General features: G+C 29.7%; 1 protein-coding gene across 1 annotated transcript; it reads right to left on the bottom strand.

The window, feature by feature from the left end:
- Window positions 1–10,744: 10,744 nt before the first annotated feature.
- Window positions 10,745–11,773, bottom strand: LOC136086363 (histone-lysine N-methyltransferase SETMAR-like). The gene has a single exon (XM_065808659.1). It carries the CDS (start codon window positions 11,771–11,773, stop codon window positions 10,745–10,747), a length of 1,029 nt encoding a protein of 342 aa, XP_065664731.1.
- Window positions 11,774–20,076: the final 8,303 nt, after the last annotated feature.

The raw sequence follows: 20,076 nt of genomic DNA, 5'->3' as shown, positions 1-20,076 counted from the left end.
AAATTCCTCTTATCTTTTTTTGACACCGGTGATTAGCTGATATTTTGTTTTTTCTTAGCGACGTTAAGATCCCACTACACAGTATTTTGTAATTTTAGCGGTTTTTTTTGTTTTTGAATTTGTATTCAATGGCTGATGATTGCCGTATAGGCATGAAACTTAAAGTACCATAGAAAAAGTTGTTTTTTCTTCGTTAATATATATGTATATCGCTCTATTTGAAGTATCTTTTTAATATTGAGCACTCTTTTACGACTATGAGTTTTGTTTTATTATTATAATACAAAACAGCCTCAAATATCAATATATATATATATATATATATATATATATATATATATATATATATATATATATATATATATATATATATATATATATATATATATATATATATATATATATATATATATATTTAGATAAATATATATATCATATATGTATAGATATATATCATTTATATTGATCTATAATATTTATAATATCGATCTATAATATTTAAGAAAATTTAAAATTGGGCAACCTTGTGTTTTATTTTTTTACAATTTAATGTTGTAATAGAGTTATGACTATATTAATGTGTAATGTGTCTATGACTATATTAATGTATATATATTTTTCTGCTATATATATTTTTTCTGTATATATATTTTTTCTAAAGATTGTTTCCATGTGATGTTCATCAAGGAATACACCTAAATTTTTTGTGACGCAGTATCTCTTTATTTCAATTTGGTTGATAAAAATATCAATTAGAGGTGGGGGTAAATAACGCTTTTTAGTTATTGAATGAGAAAGAATCCATTTTATTTTATTAATGTTTAGGGTAAGTTTATTGCATTTGAACCAGCTAGAAATATTTTTGAGTTCTTCATTCCTAGTAGTAAAGAGTTTATTAATATTGCTATTAGACAAAAACTAGACCGGGGCTAGTAGCAACAGGGGAAAGTTGCAACAATGCAGTTTAAAGAATGGTTTTTGTATATTATTCCTAAACTTTCTTAAATAATATAACTAACTTTAACACGTCAGCTGTAAAAAGCTTACAGTTATTAAATAAAAATTTCAAGAGTTATTGATAATTTTTTTTTTCCATATAAAATTCTAAATTTCGTTTTTGAAGTTTTTTTGGGTTTTACTTAGAGGTATATGACCATAATAAAGTAATGTTAAGTTATAAAAATTTTCAAACACGATAAGTCAAAAAAAAATTTTTTTTTAATAAAAATAATTATATACAATGATTATAGTGATTATGATGCCTATGGGGTAAGCTGCATCAAATTGCTTGGAGTAAGTTGAATCATAAATTAGCTGTGGATTTTGCTGATTACGCACTTTACTAGTTTTTTCTTAAATAATGGACGCTTTTTTTTATGTAACAGCGTAACAATAAACGAAAACAAAAATTTTATGATGAAGATAAGTTTATATAAGTTGTATATGTATATGATATATATAAAGCATATGTATATATATGTTTTTGTATTACATATTATGTATATATTAATGTATTTTATATGTATATTATGTATAATATGCATATTACATGCATATTATGTATATATATATACATAATATGTATAACATATTATGTATATATATACATAATATGTTATACATGAATATATATATATATATAAATTTATACAGAATATACATATAACATATATGTATATATATACATAATATATAATAAATAAATATATACCAATACGCTTCATATATATTATATACATATACACCTTATATAAACTTTGAGTCTTGTTTTTTTTTTAATTTTATTTTTTTAATCATCATTTTTTAAACTTATCTTTATCATAAAATTTTGTTTTAAATTTATATATATATATATATATATATATATATATATATATATATATATATATATATATATATATATATATATATATATATATATATATATATATATATATATATATAATATATATATATATATGGTAGTGTCACAGTTATTGGCATGACTCAATTATTGGCACTTTTCATTTTTTTCAAAAAATTATATAGCTATTTCTAGTTGAAAAGTAAAAAATTATCACCGTATAAACAGAGTAACCTATCGTCTACTGTTTGAGCAAAATATTTTTGCTAGTTGTCAATTTTTTTATAAAATTTTTTATTTAAGTAAGAAAAAAACGCAATAATTTGCCGAAAACGTTAACCTCGATACGGTTTTCGTTTCTGAAGAAGATGAGAACACTATTTTGATTCCATAATTTATTAATTATAATCAGAAGTCCAAAATAGCACCAAAGGTAATATGAAATGTTGTTTAAAAGTTAACACAGTAATTTTTATTTTACAATAAAAATTTCCTGAGTTATTCTTTTTTTAAGTTGGGGTACCAATAATTGTGACAACAAGTTAAACATTGGCATGGCAATATTTTTAATTGGTTTATAACTTTTAAAATAAGCTTTTTTTCTATCTTTTGTTTTCAATATTAATTATATTTAAATTATTACTAAATAATACAAAAATCAAAGAATTCTATTAACAACAGACAAGTTAAGATAAAGCAGTATGACAGTAGAAGCATGGAGCGAGCGATTGACTTAAAAAATCGGAGATGTCTATCAGCTACAAAAAAATATAATGATCCTCGCAGTACTCTACAAACAAAACTATCTGGTTTAAGCAGTCTAGTGTGTTGGCCTGGACCAGAACATACTTTGCCACTATTTATAGAAGATGCATGTGAGAAGTTGCTTATTGAAATGTCAAGAAGGGGATTTCCTCTAAAAATAAATGACTTACTACTAATAATTTTAGAAATATGACATAAAAGCTCGCACCCTACTGTATTTAAAAATGGAATTCTTTCTTGAACTTGGGCATACAGATATCTAAAAAGGCACCCAAACTTGAAGTCTAAAACGTCCAGTGTCATCAGGGAAAACTTTCCTTTATTTTTGAAAAGATTTATTTAAATGTTGGTAGAGGAAAAAATACTAAAAGTTCCATTTCTAATAAACCTAAAAATAAAAGAAAGAAACGTCTAGTGTATGCTCTATCTACACAAGAGTATAGATAAACATTAACAAATAAAGTCAATAGATCAATGGAAGATGAAAATTGGATTTGTAATTTTGGCAAGGCAAATTATGATGAAGAAATAAGATCAAAGTTGCGGGTGAACTGTGATACATGTGATTGTGCTGTGCACCTAAACTGAATATCTGAGGAGCACAAAAGGCTGACAAACATAAAAAAACTTATTAAAAGAAAGAACTTTCCTTTTGCGTGTCAAGAATGCACTTAAATAAATAACTTTATTTCTTTAAATTGTCTTTAATTTTGTGGTTTTAATTGATAAAACACTTTTATTATATTTATGTATTTATTATACGATATACTTATTAGTTATTGTACAAACAAAAACAAAAATTTAAAACAAAAAAAAATAATCGATGTTTAGGTTCTCTAGATCTCGATTACAATTGATTCCAATAATTGAGTCGCGCGTGCCAATAATTGAGTCAAAGTGCCAATAACTCGGGACAACGAATCAACTTACTTATAATGTAAATATATACTAGATTTTTTGCGCAAATGAAAAATTAAATGTGTCAGGTCATTTACAAGGTATTTAACTAATATTGTGCCAAATTTGAAAAAGTTTTATTCACTGGTACGATTTTTGTACAGAAATTAGTATCAAAAATAGCGTTAAGGTGCCATTAACTGTGACACTACGATATATATATATATAGATATATATATATATATATGTATATATATATATATATATATATATATATATACATATATACATGCATACATATATGCAAAAATACATTAATCATTCATATATAAATAAATGATGATGTAAGTTAAGTTGTATAAAATGATTTTATTGTTTTTTTATTTTATTGTTATTTGATTAAACTGTTATTTTGTGCTTAAGTAAAAATTGTAAATGAGAACTTACAAGAGAAAAACTGAAAAAGGACTTTATCCATCAGCATTGGTAATAGAGGCAGCAAACCATGCTATTGATGGAAAAGAAATATCGATTAGAGCATCAACAATAAAGTATGGAATCCACTACTCAACTCTTTTTCATTACATAGATAAAGTAAAAAAAGTTAATATGGGAATGCCGCTACCTGGTTATAAAAAGTTACGCCAAGTTTTCAATTTAGAACAAGAAAAAGCTATTGCTTCATATATATCAACAGCTTCTGATATTTATTTTGGATTATCACCTTATGAAGCACGAAAACTTGCATTTGAATGTGCTATAAAGTATAACATTAATTTTCCAAAATCTTGGTTAAAACTTTCAATGGCTGGTCTTGACTGGATGAGAAGGTTTTTAAATCAACATTCAGGATTGTCTATTTAAAAACCCTCTCATCCAGGATTGCAACAAGTCTTACACGAGCAACTAGTTTTAATCGTGCTAATGAAGGTGTATTTTTTCAAAAATTATCAGATGTTTTAGATAGAAATCATTTTTCTGCATCTAATATTTACAATGTTGATGAGACTGATATCACCACTGTGAAAAAACCGAACAATCAAATTGCTCGTAAAGGTATTAAGCAAGTTGGAGCATTAAAATCTCAAGAACAGGGGACACTAGTGACAATGGTGTTAGCTGTAAATACATGTGGCAATAGTGGGCCTCCAATGTTTCTATTTCCGAGAAAGAAATTTTTTGATCACTTTACTCGTGATGGATCAAATGAATGCATTAGTGCTTCAAATGGGTCAGGCTGGATGAATGAGGAGTGCTTTGTTACTTCCTTAAACCACTTTATTCGGCATGTTAAGCCCACAAAAGAAAGCCCTGTGCTATTACTTTTAGACAACCATCAGTCTTTTTTTCAGAACATTTATCTGTTCAATTAATAACATTGTGTAAAGATAATGGTATAGTTTTGCTTTCCTTCCCTCCTCATTGCTCACATAAGTTGCAACCTCAAGATAGATCTTTATTCGGACCATTCAAAAAATGCGTCACTAATGCACAAGACTCATGGATGAAACAATGGCCAGGAAAAACAATGAGTATATATGATTTGCCAGGAATTGCAAAAATAGCCATACAGAATTCTCTTACACAACAAAACATAACATCTGGTTTTAGAGTGGCAGGAATATTCCCATATGGTTTCAGATGTAGATTTTGCTCCATCATTTGTAACTGATCTTCCAGCAACTCAATCTAAAGCAGGTATTGATATTAGTATATCAACTTCAATCTCAGATGCAATTCCACCTCCGGCATCATTAAAAATTTCCCCAGAGAATGTAAGACCTCTGCCAAAAGCAAAACCTAGGAAAGAAATACTCACTAGAACAAAGAGAAAGTATGCAGAAATTCTTACAGATACTCCAGTAAAACAGCAACTTATGGCTGAAAAAGAAGTTAGTTCTAAAAAGAGAAAGTCTAATACTTCTACATCAACAGACAAAAAAAACAAAACATTAAAGGTGAATTAAAATGGAATTAATCCTAAAAACAGAAAAAAACAGAACTTGAATATCCTAAATACTCCTTTTCCTTTTTTTTAAACTTAATTGTTGTTTATTTGACCAAGAGAACTAGTTTTTTCAAAAATGGTTTTTAGTTTACTAAACAAGTCAGGTATATGTGAAGTCCAGCATAATAAACGTATTGCAACTCAAGGAAAATACTACTTTCTTTTATTGTAATTATAAAATTTTTGTTGCCAAATAGAAATTACAGATTAACTAGTAATTTTTCTGTGAACTCTGCAAGGCTTATGCTTTTAAAGTATTGTGTTGCAACTTGCCCAGATGCGGGGTAAGTTGCAACATTTTTGTTTTTGTTTCACTATTGCGGAATAACTAAGTTTTATATTATATTTATCAATGTTGGATTAACATGTCACTAAGATATATTTTATAACCCTGAAAAAAATATTTCAAAAATATTAAAGTTTAAGGAGATAAACGCAGTTTTTTAATTTTGTTGCAACTAGCCCCGGTCTCCCCTATTATCCGCAAACATAATACTGAATAGATTAGAAGTTTTATGCAAATCGTTAATGTAGATTAAAAAAAGAAGCAGCTCCAAAATTGATCTTTGCGGAATACCACATGAAATACCGACAACATTTTTTGTGATAAGGATCGTTAAAAAAAACGAATTGTTTTCGGTTTGCTAAATAACTTGTAAACCATTTTAAAACTACGCCATTCACGCCATAATATTTATTTTTATGAATCAAAGTGCCATGATATACTGTATCAAATGCTTTTGAAAAATCTAAAAAAATACCTATATGAATTGTAAACTTTTGAAAGAGTTAGAGATTTCACAGACAATTTGAATGATTGCATGCTCAGTAGAACTATTTCTTTTAAAACCAAACTGATTTTTATATAAAAAAAATTCTTGTCCTTAAAATAAGTATATAATCCATTGCAAATAATTATTTCAAAGATTTTCGAAAATATTGATAAAATAGGTCGGTATTCACATATATTAGTTCTGTCTCCTTCTTTGTAGATTGGGATTATCTAGGCTATTATATATAACTGATCAGGAAAAACTCCATGTTGTATTGACACTTTAAAAACTGTAAAGATAATACCTTTTAATTTTTCAAGCATTATAAGACTATGTTTCAGTTTATTTCATCAGCTCTAGGGGCTTTGTTTTTTTAACTAAATTTAAATGACATTTGAAACTCCTCAAATGATAGCTCAGAAGATAATTCATTGGAGCAAATGCAATCCTCGAACGTTGTTAAAAAGTTGTTGAACACAACTTGGGTGTTAGAAACTTTAAATGCCAGTTTGTAATTGATGTCAATAAAGAATTTGTTGAATTCATGAGCTATTAATCTAGGTTCAAAAACATTTTTGTTATGCACTCTAATCACCTGTGGTAGTGGGAATGATACTTTTACTTATTTTGATGTAAAAACGCGAATTACTTTTACACGTAAATTACTTTACATAACTCATATAAAAATATATACTTTACTTACATTTAAAAGAAATTCGTTTTTTTTTACATAAATTATATAACGCGTAAAACTTAATCACTTAAGTTAAGTTTTTTAAATGAGTAACTGTTACTTGAAAAAGTAATTTACTTTTACAAGTAAAAGTTATTTACATTTTTACTTTTACTTGTAAATGTAACTTACTTTAAATGGTAAGTTACGTAATGTAAACTACTTTAAAAAGTAATTTTGGTTATAATTATGTAAAAAATTTACATCGAAATGTAATTTACTTTTTAAATGTAAAAAAATTTATTTATGAAATAAACTTACGTAAATATAATATTTAAAACTGATGTAATACTCTGATGTATGTAGGCAATATTTGTGGTGGGGCATCGGAAAAGGATTTTTTTTTCACGTGTATCGTAAAGGGTAGTTCTATTATAATAAGGGGCAAATATAGCCAACACGCGGCTCAACTTGTAGTATAGAGACGGGCTCCCTGTTGCATGAGTGCTAATAGGTAAATAGTCATTGATTTTTTATTTCTTTTTTTTTGGTAAATAGTCATTGATTTTTTGACTGGTAAATAGTCATTGATTTTTTGGTAAATAGTCTGGTAATTTTTTGGTAAATAGACTGGTAAATTGTCATTGATTTTTTATTTCTTTTTTTTTTGTTTAGTAGAAATAGGTTAGTGGTCATAATAAAACTTTGCCGGGGGAGGAAATTGGGAAAAGGGGCATTATTTCTAAGCTATGGGCAATTCATGCATGAGTAAACCTTGACTGCTTAGTGACTTCACTGTTTGTTAGAGCGCCCTTGTCGCAAAGACATCGACTGCTAAAACAGTTTTCAAAAAATTATAAGTCATTTAAACTATCTGATATAACTTATATGATTAAAGAATTGTTTATCAGATATAATCTTTTATTGGGTTTTATCATATATAATCTATTTGAAAAAAGATGGTAAGGAAATCTGTTCAATCTTCTTCTATTGGTTGTGGGCACCTTAATAACCTACTTTTTGTTGCGTTAGTGTCCGACCCGCACAAGTATGATTAGAAAAATAAAAACTTATTCAATTAAAATAGTTCTTTAAAATTAACTTTTAATTTTTTTTTAAACGTTAGTTGGACTTCACAAGTTGTTTGTCGGCTATCAGTTGTCCCGGAATCTTGCGATTGATTTTTCCCTGCCTTCCTGACTAGATAAAACTCTGAAACTTCCAGCATTTGTGTAAAATGAAAGTACATGTTGAAATTGTTTTTAGAGTTAACTGGAGAATTCCACTTTTTTAAATCTCTTTTTTTTCTTTTTTAATTTTAATTTATCATTCAAACTTTACTTTATCATGACAGCATTTGTGTAGTCCCGATAAACGTGCATGTTAAATTTGTTTCATGGGCAAGGGGGGTCGTACCCTTATTTTTTTTCTCTAATATTTTGTTTTTCTTTAAAGTAAGGGTTTATAACTTTTTAGAAAGAAAGATTTTTTGCAGAAAAGCTTTGAAACTTTTTTATTTATTTATTTGTTTTAGTATTAATTTTTTTATCGCGAGGAAATAAGTTAGTGGCTCTGATAAAAATTTACCGTAAAGGAGCCAGGGATATTTGTAGTTATGCTGCTGCTTTTCGCTTCTCTTATTCAGCGTGGTTGTTGTTAGAGCCGTCCCAAAGAGGTCTCTCATTGGGCAGGGGGGTCGTTTGTGTTATTTGTGTTATGTGCTAACTCAAATGCATATATAATAGCTTTGGGGTGGGGGATACCCCTCACCCCCGTTCGGGACGGCACTGCTCAGCTCTGGTCGAAACAGCCACTTTGAAATGAAAATTAATTTTATTTGTTTATTTATTAATAGCTATTCATAAAACTGTTGTCTGGAATGAACTAAATCCAATTAGTCTATTTCAGACAACAATTATTCCTTTATTATTCTATTATCTAACAATTATTGGAGTTAGCCATTTCCAGATATAACTTTTATTTTGGTTAGATTGGTTTTTGACAACCACGCTGAATAAAGGAAGCCAAAATACAAAACTTAGAATAAAATTGCAAAATGTAGAGCCATTTCCAAAGCAAGAACATTAAACCAGACAGTCTTGTAAAAAAAACTTTTAAACAACTGATGTAAATAACATCAAGATTAAACAACAAAAAATTAAAGTTAAAAAAGTGTAAATGTAAAAGTAATCTCAAAAAAACTTTTTATAACCGCAACAACCGCTTATTTTAATTTATTTAATATAGCGTATTTAGTAGGATGGTTCAAAAAAGCACACTTTCAAGTTTAAAATTATATGGTCGATTGTGAAGAAAATTGTCTTGATGTTATTTTATCATACATATGAAATAACATCAAATTCCTTTTTTTTTTGAGTAAATTTTTGTTACTTTTTTTATTTTAAATTTTCAAAAAATTTAAAGTAAAAAAAATAACAAAAGTGCAAATCACAATATTTAAACAACCAGATTCCAATCACATATTTAAAATCAGGCCCGTAGCAAGCTTTTTTTTTTTTTTTGAGAACTTAACTTTATGTAACGACATGGAGCAAACTCCAAACATTTATATAACCATGTTTATGTAAAGCTTTTCAAAAGTATTGCGATAATCGGAGTCTGTTAAAAATAAAACCTTAAAATGTTGACGTCCCCTTTATGCCATTGGTGTGAGAGTGATGAGTTTATACCATTTATAAATACATGTTTTTAACATTTTAAACTAAATTTAAGTTCATTAACAAGTCTCTAATGTCATGTTATAAACTCTTAGTGTTCTAAAAACTATGAACATATAAATTTTGAGCAACCTCCCCAATTATTTAGGGAATTTAAAGGGGATTTGATAATTATCAAATTAATTTTTTTTCAAATATGATTTCGTCATTGGTTGTTTTTTTTTTTTTATTACATAGAGACATTCTTTAATACAGTGATGGATTTTTAATTTTTATAGTTTTTTATTTTTCTAAATTTGCCGTTACAAATTATTAATTTTCTTTTGTAAAATACACGACAGACGGGGAAAAGAAGAAGACAAAAATAGTCTTATTGCCAAGCCTGTAAATATTCGTACATAATAAAGTCATTAAAAACTTGTCATTAAAAATTGATGATCGTGTGTTTTTCTGAAGTTTGAGTTTAATAACCTTTTTTTAGTTGACAATTATAGTTTTGTATTTTTTTGGAATATTTCTAAAAAATTAAAATATATGTATCTGAAGCACCAAATTCTCCTGTTTTAGTATGTTATTTTAGAAAAAGGTGAAACTTTTTCTAAAATAACATACTAAAACAGAAGAAATATTGCATAAATAACAGAAATTTTGAATAATTTTATTTTTTTAACATATAAATAAAATGGTATAAAAAAATTTTTATCCATGAAAATGTAAATTAAACAAAATACAAGATTTAACTTTAAATGGATTTAAATACAAGTATTGCGTGGTATTATACCACGTTAAAAGCGATGTATAAAAGTTTCATAATATGAAAATCCTTTTCTCACCAAACCTATTAAAATTACTTAATCAACAGCGTCTTTAACTACTAGTATTATTAATAGCTACGAACAAATGAGGTATTTTAACAAGTTAATTTTATTATATGAGATTTTATAATATATGAGTTGTTAAACTCATTTAAAGACTTTATGGTAACCAATAATATAATGATGTCTAGTTGCGTAAACTCTGAGATGTAATATTATCAGGTAACCAAAAAAGTTCGTGCGGTTTTTCCGTATATAATAAAAACACACAAAACGACAAAAGTAAGTACATTTATTCATCAAAATAGTCACCATTAGCATCTAAAACCTTTTCCCAACGTAAAACAAGCTTATTTATTCCACTTCTAAAAAATTCTCGGTCCTTTGAGTCTATAAAAGCTTTCAACTCCATTTCAACCGCGTCCTGGTCTCGGAACTGCTGTCCTTTTAAATGATTTCCCAGGGAAAGGAAAAAATGGAAATCAGTAGGGGAGAGGTCTGGCGAGTATGGTGGATGAGGCAAACTCTCCCAACCAAGGCTTTGGAGCTTGTCCTGAGTCACGCGAGCGGTGTGCGGTCTCGCGTTGTCGTGGAGAAGCAGAACTCCTCTCCTGTGCACCAGTGCAGGCTGCTTTACAAGCAACAGGTCGTGAACTCGTTGCAGCTGTGCTGAGTAGACCAGTCCAGTAATGGTTTGGCCTGTTGGGAGCAGCTCGTAATGCACCACACCAGCTGTAGTCCACCAAATGCAGAGCAAAACCTTCCGCTCGTGGAGATTGGGCTTGGGTGTCTTTGGGATGGGGTCATCGGGGGACAACCAATGGTAGCAACGCTTGGTATTGTTGTACACAATCCATTTTTCGTCGCATGTCAATAAACGATCAAGAAAAGGCTCAACATTGTGGCGTGATAAGAGTGATGTGCAGATCGTAAGCCGTTGCTTCTTGTTGTCGATCGACAATTTGTGCCGAACCCACCGACTCAGCTTCCACGCTTTCCCAATCGCACGCAGATGCAGGCGGATGGTTTCAACACTCACAGCAAACCTCACTGCAAGTTCTTGGCAAGTTTGGCTGGAGTCAGACTTGACAGCGTCCTTCAGTTCATCCTTATCAACCAACAATGGGCGTCCAGAACGCGGCAGGTCTTCGATGGACTCATCTCCCGAAGAGAATCGTTGAAACCACTTCTGTGCTGTGCGTTCACTTACTGTACCTTCTCCAAATGCTGTGCAGATGTTTTTGGCCGCTTGTGTTGCATTCCTTCCAAGTTTGAACTCGTAAAGTAAGCAAGATCGAATAATCGTTGGTTGGGTTGCCATCCTTTCTTTACACAAAACCTTTCCTGTAAGCTCGTTACAAGCCTACACTATGTATGCAGCAACTGCGCGTGACACACGCGTTCTATTACGCAACAAAGCTACTTGCCTTGTGCGATGTGGGTGTTGTAAAAAATGCTAAAAACAATTCAATTACCAAAAACCGCACGAACTTTTTTGGTTACCTAATAATATTATTATGTAAAACCGATGATTTTGGTTAATAAATATACTTTTGGTAAATAAAACATACTTAAGTGCCAAACTTAAGTATATTCTTGTTTATATCACATTAGAATGTTTAGGAAAATGCTGAAACAACAGCCTTATTTGGTTTAGGTGTAAAATTTATATAACCATAACCTTTGAATTTTAAATTTTAAAACCTGTCGACTTAAATTAGTGTAAGAAAATTATAAAAATAAGCTACTAAATTGATGTCCTCACATTTGGGGTAGAGATGGTAAATGTTTTAGGGTTTTTTTTTCCAGGCTCCAATCACCACAAGTTTTATTTCTTAATCTACGTATAAATCTTTGCTTAGCTACAGCTCGGGTTATATGTATGTTAAACAGTGTCGTAGCAAAATATTTCGCAAAACACAGTATTTCATTTACAAAACACAGTATATTTCATTTGCAAAACAGGTTATGAATGTATGTACACAGTTCGTCAGACATAGTTACATATTCTCAAAATGTCCTCCCTCTACCTGAATGCACTTTTTTAACATCTTAGGAAAATCATCCACAGCTTTAGCAATTGTTGCCATTGGGATTTCTTTCCAGGCTTTAATCAGGTCTTTTTTTAACTCTTTAATTGATCGATGGGGTTTCATTCAAGCTTTGATCTCTAGAATACTCCAAAACGAGTAGTCAACGGGTTCAAGTCTGGTGAGTTTGATGGCCATTCTCCAATCTGTCTCTGAGAGCTGATGTCAACTTTGATAAAATAGGGAAAGTTCTCTTCCTGCCAAGTTTGAGTCTGTATAGCTTTGTGAGAAGGTGCACCGTCTTGTTGAAACGTTCATTTCTTTCATTCTTCTTCCTTGCTCAAATAGACGAATAATAGCGGATCTGAGTTCAGACATTTTTCCTAAAAAACAATACAAACATTGTTTACAAATGGGGTTACATTATGTAAAATCTGAAAAACTGCATAGTGTGCGTAAAAAGTTTGTCTACCTTGTTTATAACGGTATAAAAAAATGGCTCTTTTTACGCAACTTTTTACGCACCCTGTAAATGCTCATAATGCTCAAGGTTGGCCGGAAAAAAAAAAGTTTTTTTTTTGGGTTTTAAACCTTTCGCTATAGATCTTGGCTTTTGTGAATAGATATATGTGCTCCCAGTTTCCAGCACATAATGTTGGCTTATAATCTAAGTTAAAGTTAGCCGAGTCAAAGCCTAGTTAGGTTAAAACATAAGCATTGAGTTTAGGTAAAAAATTTTATGTTGGTCAGAAATATAATAATTCTAAAGTCCAAGGTGTCCCAACATTTAAACTAATTTAAAAAAATTTAACAAATCTAAAATTAACCAACTAATTAAAAGAAAAATTATTAAAAAAAAAACATTTGAATAGGGTTTTTTTAAATATTGCTTTTTAAAGATATTGCACCTGGAGAAAGTTTTATAAGTAAAAATTTCTATTGGAAGAAACAATAAAAAGTGTATATATAAACAAATAACTCTAAATATTAAACAATAATTAAAGAGAGAAACACACTATGTTACATAAATGTTATAAAAATATACATGATCTATGTATATTCTTATAACATTTTTCATAATTTAAATCTTTTTATCTTTCAACACAATGTTTAATTTTGTCTTGATTGCTGTACGCACATCTTTTAACTGCACCTCCAGTATCTGACAAGAACAAGCTAAAAAGACAAAAGAATTAAACAACACCCTCAACAAGGTCTTAAAAAACTTTTGGCTACTTTGATAACTTAGATAACTTATATATATATATATATATATATATATATATATATATATATATATATATATATATATATATATATATATATAAATATATATATATATATATATATATATATATATATATATATATATATATATATATATATATATATATATATATATATATATATATATATATATATATATATATATATATATATATATATATATATATATATATATATATATATATATATATATATATATGAAGAGCACAATGGAAAAACAGCAGAGTCACATTTTTCACATTTTGAGAAAACCTAAATTAAAGGTTTGAAACCTTTTTATTACAAATTATGTGAGAAACTGTCAATTCTTTTAATTTTTAAGGGAAGGTCATCCATTTAAGCATCAAATTTTAACAAATAAATATTCTGAAAATCATGTTAGCTCATGGAAAATTTTGTTTTTTCAAAATGTGTTCAGATTGGACTCTGCTGTTTTTTCCGTTGATTAGGACTTTGTCTGTTTTTCTATTGTAACACATAAGAAATAACTATATAAAACCATTAATTTTTAAAATTTTTTTATTTTAAACAAATAAAAAAATAAAAAATGCATGAACATTCACTGGTCTTGACCCTCATCTTCAACTTTATCGTCATACGGCAGAGCATCATAGAATGCCTCATTGGTGGTAAATTTTTTGAGGACTTGGAGGTCTTTGTACTTTGCAGCTGATATAGTCAGTCTGTCTTCATACAAAGCTACTGGCACTGCTGTGCATACTGAAAAATAGTTTTTTTCTCGTTGGAACAATGATGTTTGTTTTCAAGAAAATACCGTTCCATGAGTCTCTGTGACAAACGGTCCCTGGACCTTCATCCTTGTTAAAAACCATTTCCCGAATGGGGCGCGTGGGGAATGGGCAGCCTTTCTTATACAATGGCCTTAGAAAGCCGGAGAAGTTTTTGACCAGATCCTGTTTAACATCAGTCACGTTAAATGGTGTAGGATGTTTTCGTGCTTCACTAAATATTTTTATCCAGTCTTCTGGAACACTAGCACTAGACTTTGTATTTACTGGACCCATGTCCCTGTCACACTCCATATAAGAATGTCCGCGCTCAGGGAATGTCACTGTCACTGAGGTAAACCTTTTTCTATGGTGCACCATATAATCTAAAAACCGAATCAGGGTAAAGTTCTTATTCTGTCCTGAGCAGGAATCGCAGAATAGTTCAAGGTGAGTAACCTCTTCGCTGACCTTGGTTGTGATGTGGTCATACAGGAAAGAAGCAACCTCATCTGAACCTTTCCTAGCGACAGTCTCATCATAGCAGTAAAGAAAAACATCATCAGTTGATAGTTGGTGAATGTTAAATGATTGGTATGTGAGCTTTCTGTTGTAGTAAAAGTCATTGGTGGACTTGTTGGGTAGGTTGACATTTTTTTGGTAGTCAAACGTAAAGGCCTCAAGATGAGGTGTAATCTTGGCCCTTCGCTTAGCGTCTCTTTTTCTCCGGTAGAATGTGTCAGCCTTTCGCTGGTGGAGATCTTTTTGAAATTTTAACTGCTTCAGGTCCCTTATGAGGACTTCATTTGTTGGGTCTGATTCAAGAGTCTTTGTAGCAATTTCTATTTTTGCCAAGAACTGGTCGCAGGCTGAGCAAGTGTCGGTTCTTGGGTACCCAAAGCCAATGTTAAAATCGTTGTTGAATATAAGCCTGTATGACTCATACACTAAACTGTCTCCTGGCCACTTCTCTTGATATAAATCAAACATCTTGGAGATGCTGAGTTCTTCTGGCAGGTACAGCCGTCTCGTCTTCTCTTGTGAGTAATGAGACTGCCGACCCCTAAACGAAGAGATGTGGTCTCTTATTCTCTGCCGCAGTTCATCAGATATTTTGTGATGACTGCCATGCTTTCCTCGTCCATCAACAGGAGGCAGGCCTGGGGTGAGTAAAAAAAATTTAAAAAAAATTAAAAAAAAGTTATAAAAATACATGTTCAGAGAATAACAGCACTCTTTATGAATTTCAACATTTCTTTTTAAATATTGAAAAATATTAATATATAGACAAGAAAGGATTATAGAAAAATGTGCATTTTTTTTACATTAACTATGATAAGAAAAAATAGCTTTTTTATTCCACAAACTGAAACAAAAAGCTATTGCTAATAGTATAAATTACCTGTAGTAGCAAGGCTTCTCTTGATAGTCTCAAGTCTCCCTATCTTAATTCCAAAGATGGAGATGAAGGCTTGAAAGCAAACATAGGCAAATAAATCTGGGTCAACATCATCTGTACTCTTCAGGAATACTTTATAGTGATAGCTGTGACTGTTTGCACTTTTAGGCTCTTCCTTTCGAGGTCTTTTTCGGCTAATCTACGCGACTGTGATTAGTGAAGCAAGATAGGAATCCTGTAAAAAGAAGCAATATAAGATTATTAACGCAACCGGTCACACATCGTTGGAAACACAAGCATTTTTATAAAATTTAAAAATATATAAGCCTACCTACTTTGTTAGAATTAATAAATTTCACTGCTTTGTGCTAGGACCTACTCAGAAAGTTGAACATAATAGAATGATCGATTTTATCAAGAATTGTCTATAGATAGTTGAACATAATGGAATTATCGATTTTATAAAGAAGTTTTTTTTTATTAGATAGACGTCTAGGCTTGTTGGTATGCTGCGTTCAAATAGAACAATGAACTGTGATATTGGGTCCACCCCACTAAAAAACTAAGTTAAAAATGCCTATTAAACAACAATACCAGCCTTGGGTATCATAACACAGTAATACAACCAGATGTCTACCATGGTTATGATTCAGATGTACAGGTCTAGCTATTCTAGACCTAACTAAATTTGAATGAAAATCAGAATGAGAAACTCTTTGTCTTATTTAATCAACATGTTCATGGTGGAATAACAGGTGCATTAAAATTATGAATCTAGGTCTAGACCTAAATCTAGAGCTAGTATTATAAATAAAAAAATAGTCTAGAACTATATTTAAAGAGTTTAATTTAAAACTTAAAAGAAGAACTCACCTGAGCATCCTTTGTTGGTAATGCATTGAATGACTCGAGGAGCAAGGCCCTATTCTCTTCTTTGACTGTTTGAAAGCATTTAAGTCTTATACATTTACAGTCAGGGCCAGTTACATGAGATGACAACCTCTGTTTCTTTGCTATGTCTTTCTTACTGCCATTTTTATTTCTCTTTTTTGGCTTGTCTGTAACAATAGGTGTGGCATCGTAGTCAGCCATTTTGTTTTAGTATAGATTCTTTGTGTACTGGTTACTCAAATGAGCTTGTGTACTGGAACTCAAATGAGCTTAATAAAAACACCCTATTTTGATCCTTATGAATTTAAAATCAAAAAAGATTTAAATTTACTTTCTATATTACACTTAAACATAAGAAGCATGCGGCAAAATTTTGAAAAGTTTAAAGAATTTCTATCTATTATAAATTACACGTTTGACGTCATATCTCTGTCAGAGACTTGGCATGATTCAGAATGTCCTCTAGAGTTGAATTCTAATTATAGTTTGGCAAATTACAAACTAATTAGCCAACCACGAGGAAGCAATAAAAAAGGCGGAGGCATAGGTGTTTACGTGCTCAAAAAGTATTAATTTAAAATAAAAAAGCCATTAAGTGTAGCAAATAATAATTATGAAATAATTAAATATATGAAGATCACAATGGAAATCAAAACGGCAGAGTCACATATAACGTTATTATATGGACCCTGCCTTTTCTTTCCTTGTCACTGGTGGACACTGCTGTTTTTTCCATTGTATACCGTATTTTCTTATTCCATTTTACCATAGACTATGTCGGTTTATTCATTTGAAACTTGGCTTAAAAGAAGCATTTTTCAATGCTTTATTACCCAAGGGCCATAACTGAAAAATTATAAAAATGTGACTCTGCCGTTTTTTCCATTGTGGTCTTCATATTTGATTCAGGGTTGTTTTCTAAAAGTATATTTTTGTTTATTAGAAAAGCATTAAAACTAGATAATAAGTTTGTTTCCATTTTAAAATAAGAATTTAAGCAATAAAAATAAAAACATCAACTTTTTACTTTTCTTTGGGAGTCCAGTCGCGAATGATTAGTTTATCATACAATGATTAGTTTATCATACAATATTACTGCATATTTTCCGCCTTCTCGTTCTTTTTTCAGTTGTTCTCGAAGCTGTTTTCTTATAATTGTGGTTTCAGCGCAGTAATCTTCGTTTATAAAAATATTTTTCGCCTGTTTTAAAATGTCTACTTTGTCTTTATAGTTTAGTAGTTTGACAACTATTGGTCGAATTTTATGTGTGCTTCTAAGTCCAGCCGTGTGAGCTCTCTCAACTTTTATATCTTTTAAACCAAGTATATCTTCAAAGAGCTTCTGCACCTTGGATTCACTGACACTCCAATTTTCATTTTCGTTCTCTTTTATGCCTTCTATTCTTAAATTGTTCCTTCGTGAGTGATCTTCGATTTCTCTAAGTTTACTTTTTATTTTAAGTATTTCGCTATTGTCTTTCATTTTAATGCTTAACTCTTTCGTTTTTTTCTTTACTACTTCAAATTTATCCGTAATAATCTCTTCGTTAGTTTAAATAGCTTTAATAATATCGCTGCAATCAGCTGCAAGAGACATAACATTTTTATTTGTTGTTTCTAATTCAATTGCAATGTTATTGATTTTAGTTTAGTTTTTGCTACCAACTTTTTCATTCTTTTCTAACCGCTCAGTAAGTATTTTCATATTTGCTGCTGTTATTGACGTGAATACTTTTTCACGATCTTTTAATAGCTTTTTTGTTTCTTCTAGAATATTCTTCTGTTTCTTCTAGAATATCATTCTTCTGTTTCTTCTAGAATATCATTCTTCTGTTTCTTCTAGAATATCATTCTTCTGTTTCTTCTAGAATATCATTCTTCTGTTTCTTCTAGAATATCATTCTTCTGTTTCTTCTAGAATATCATTCTTCTGTTTCTTCTAGAATATCATTCTTCTGTTTCTTCTAGAATATCATTCTTCTGTTTCTTCTAGAATATCATTCTTCTGTTTTTCGAGTAACTCAGTAATTATTTTCATATCCATTTTTAATTTTTAAACGTTTATAAAATTTTTTTCTTTTTTTTACTTGCAGTAAAAACGCGTCCGTTCACCACAATGTAACGCAAGTATTCTTGCCTTAATTTTGTTATTTTAAACCTAATTAGAAAATACATCCATAGCAACTGAGTGAATGTTTTTTTTTGAGGTGCTTTTCCTGAATTACTAGTTTCAAAGTGAACTAGTTCCAAAACAGTATGAAGACTGTTATTTTAATCTATGAAAAACTAAACATGGAAACCAGGAAATTTCACTTTTCTCGGTTGCAAGCTTATAATGCTATCATCATTTAAGTCGAGTGAAAAGTTTTACGATTATTTGAAGATTGTTACAAGTTCAACGTTTCTCAAAGGAAGTCAAAAGAAAAATGTAGTTATGAATCTACAAGCTATTAAAATATTTTATCGAGTTTTGTATATTGTGTTTTACTCCATTTTTTCCTTACCAAATTTGTCTGTACTTTTTGAATGCAGAAAAAAAAAATTCATTTATAAATCATATCACTCATATATTCATAAATTATATCGCAAATTTACGCATTTAGTTCAGCTGCTAAGTTACATTATCACTCCTTTACTCATTCTTCTTAATTATTTTTTTTAGCGTAAACATTTTTCGTTTACATATTTTTAATGCCAGTGTTTACTGTGACTCAAGAGAAAGTTAGTGTGTAAAATTCGAGGGTAGTTGCCCTTTAAACCTTTAAAACAAACATAATTTTAGAAGTTAGATAAAACTGAAAAACCAAGAATTTCTGTTTAATGCCTGAATTAATGAAGGCATCTAGTTTGACTTCCTACTTCATACGCAACACTTTTTTTTGTTTTTGTTCGTTAATTTACAATCGTTAAAATATACTTACAATCATTTTAAATTAAATATTGTTTAAGGTGGTTCCTACATAATTAAAAGTCAAAAATTTTTCAAAAATTGATTTTTTAGGCAAATAAGATATTCAAATGTAAAATTTAACGTTCCTTCTCGTGGTATATATTTTTTTTAAGTTTGTTTATGCTTTTTACAATATTTACTATTTTATACAGGTAGGTATAATTTTAGTTCCTAGCAACGGCCATAGCAACCGTTTAATTTTTTTGTTATTATATTAAATGTACCTTAAAACTCAAACTAGTACATCTCTTTTGCTATTCTAATGTTGCCTTGTACGTCCAAGTTGTTAAATATTTAATGATTATAAGTTATGCTGTTGCAAAGTGCAAACAGCAGGCA

This window comes from Hydra vulgaris, chromosome 10 (genome assembly GCF_038396675.1).
Source record: "Hydra vulgaris chromosome 10, alternate assembly HydraT2T_AEP".
Taxonomy (NCBI): domain Eukaryota; kingdom Metazoa; phylum Cnidaria; class Hydrozoa; order Anthoathecata; family Hydridae; genus Hydra; species Hydra vulgaris.
The sequence above is the reverse complement of the archived record's forward strand: the minus strand, read 5'-3'. Positions and strand labels throughout refer to the sequence as shown.

Bases quoted from the DNA above. Each gene is read 5' to 3' on its own strand.
- LOC136086363 (XM_065808659.1), bottom strand. From the start codon at position 11,773: ATGGCAACCCAACCAACGATTATTCGATCTTGCTTACTTTACGAGTTC.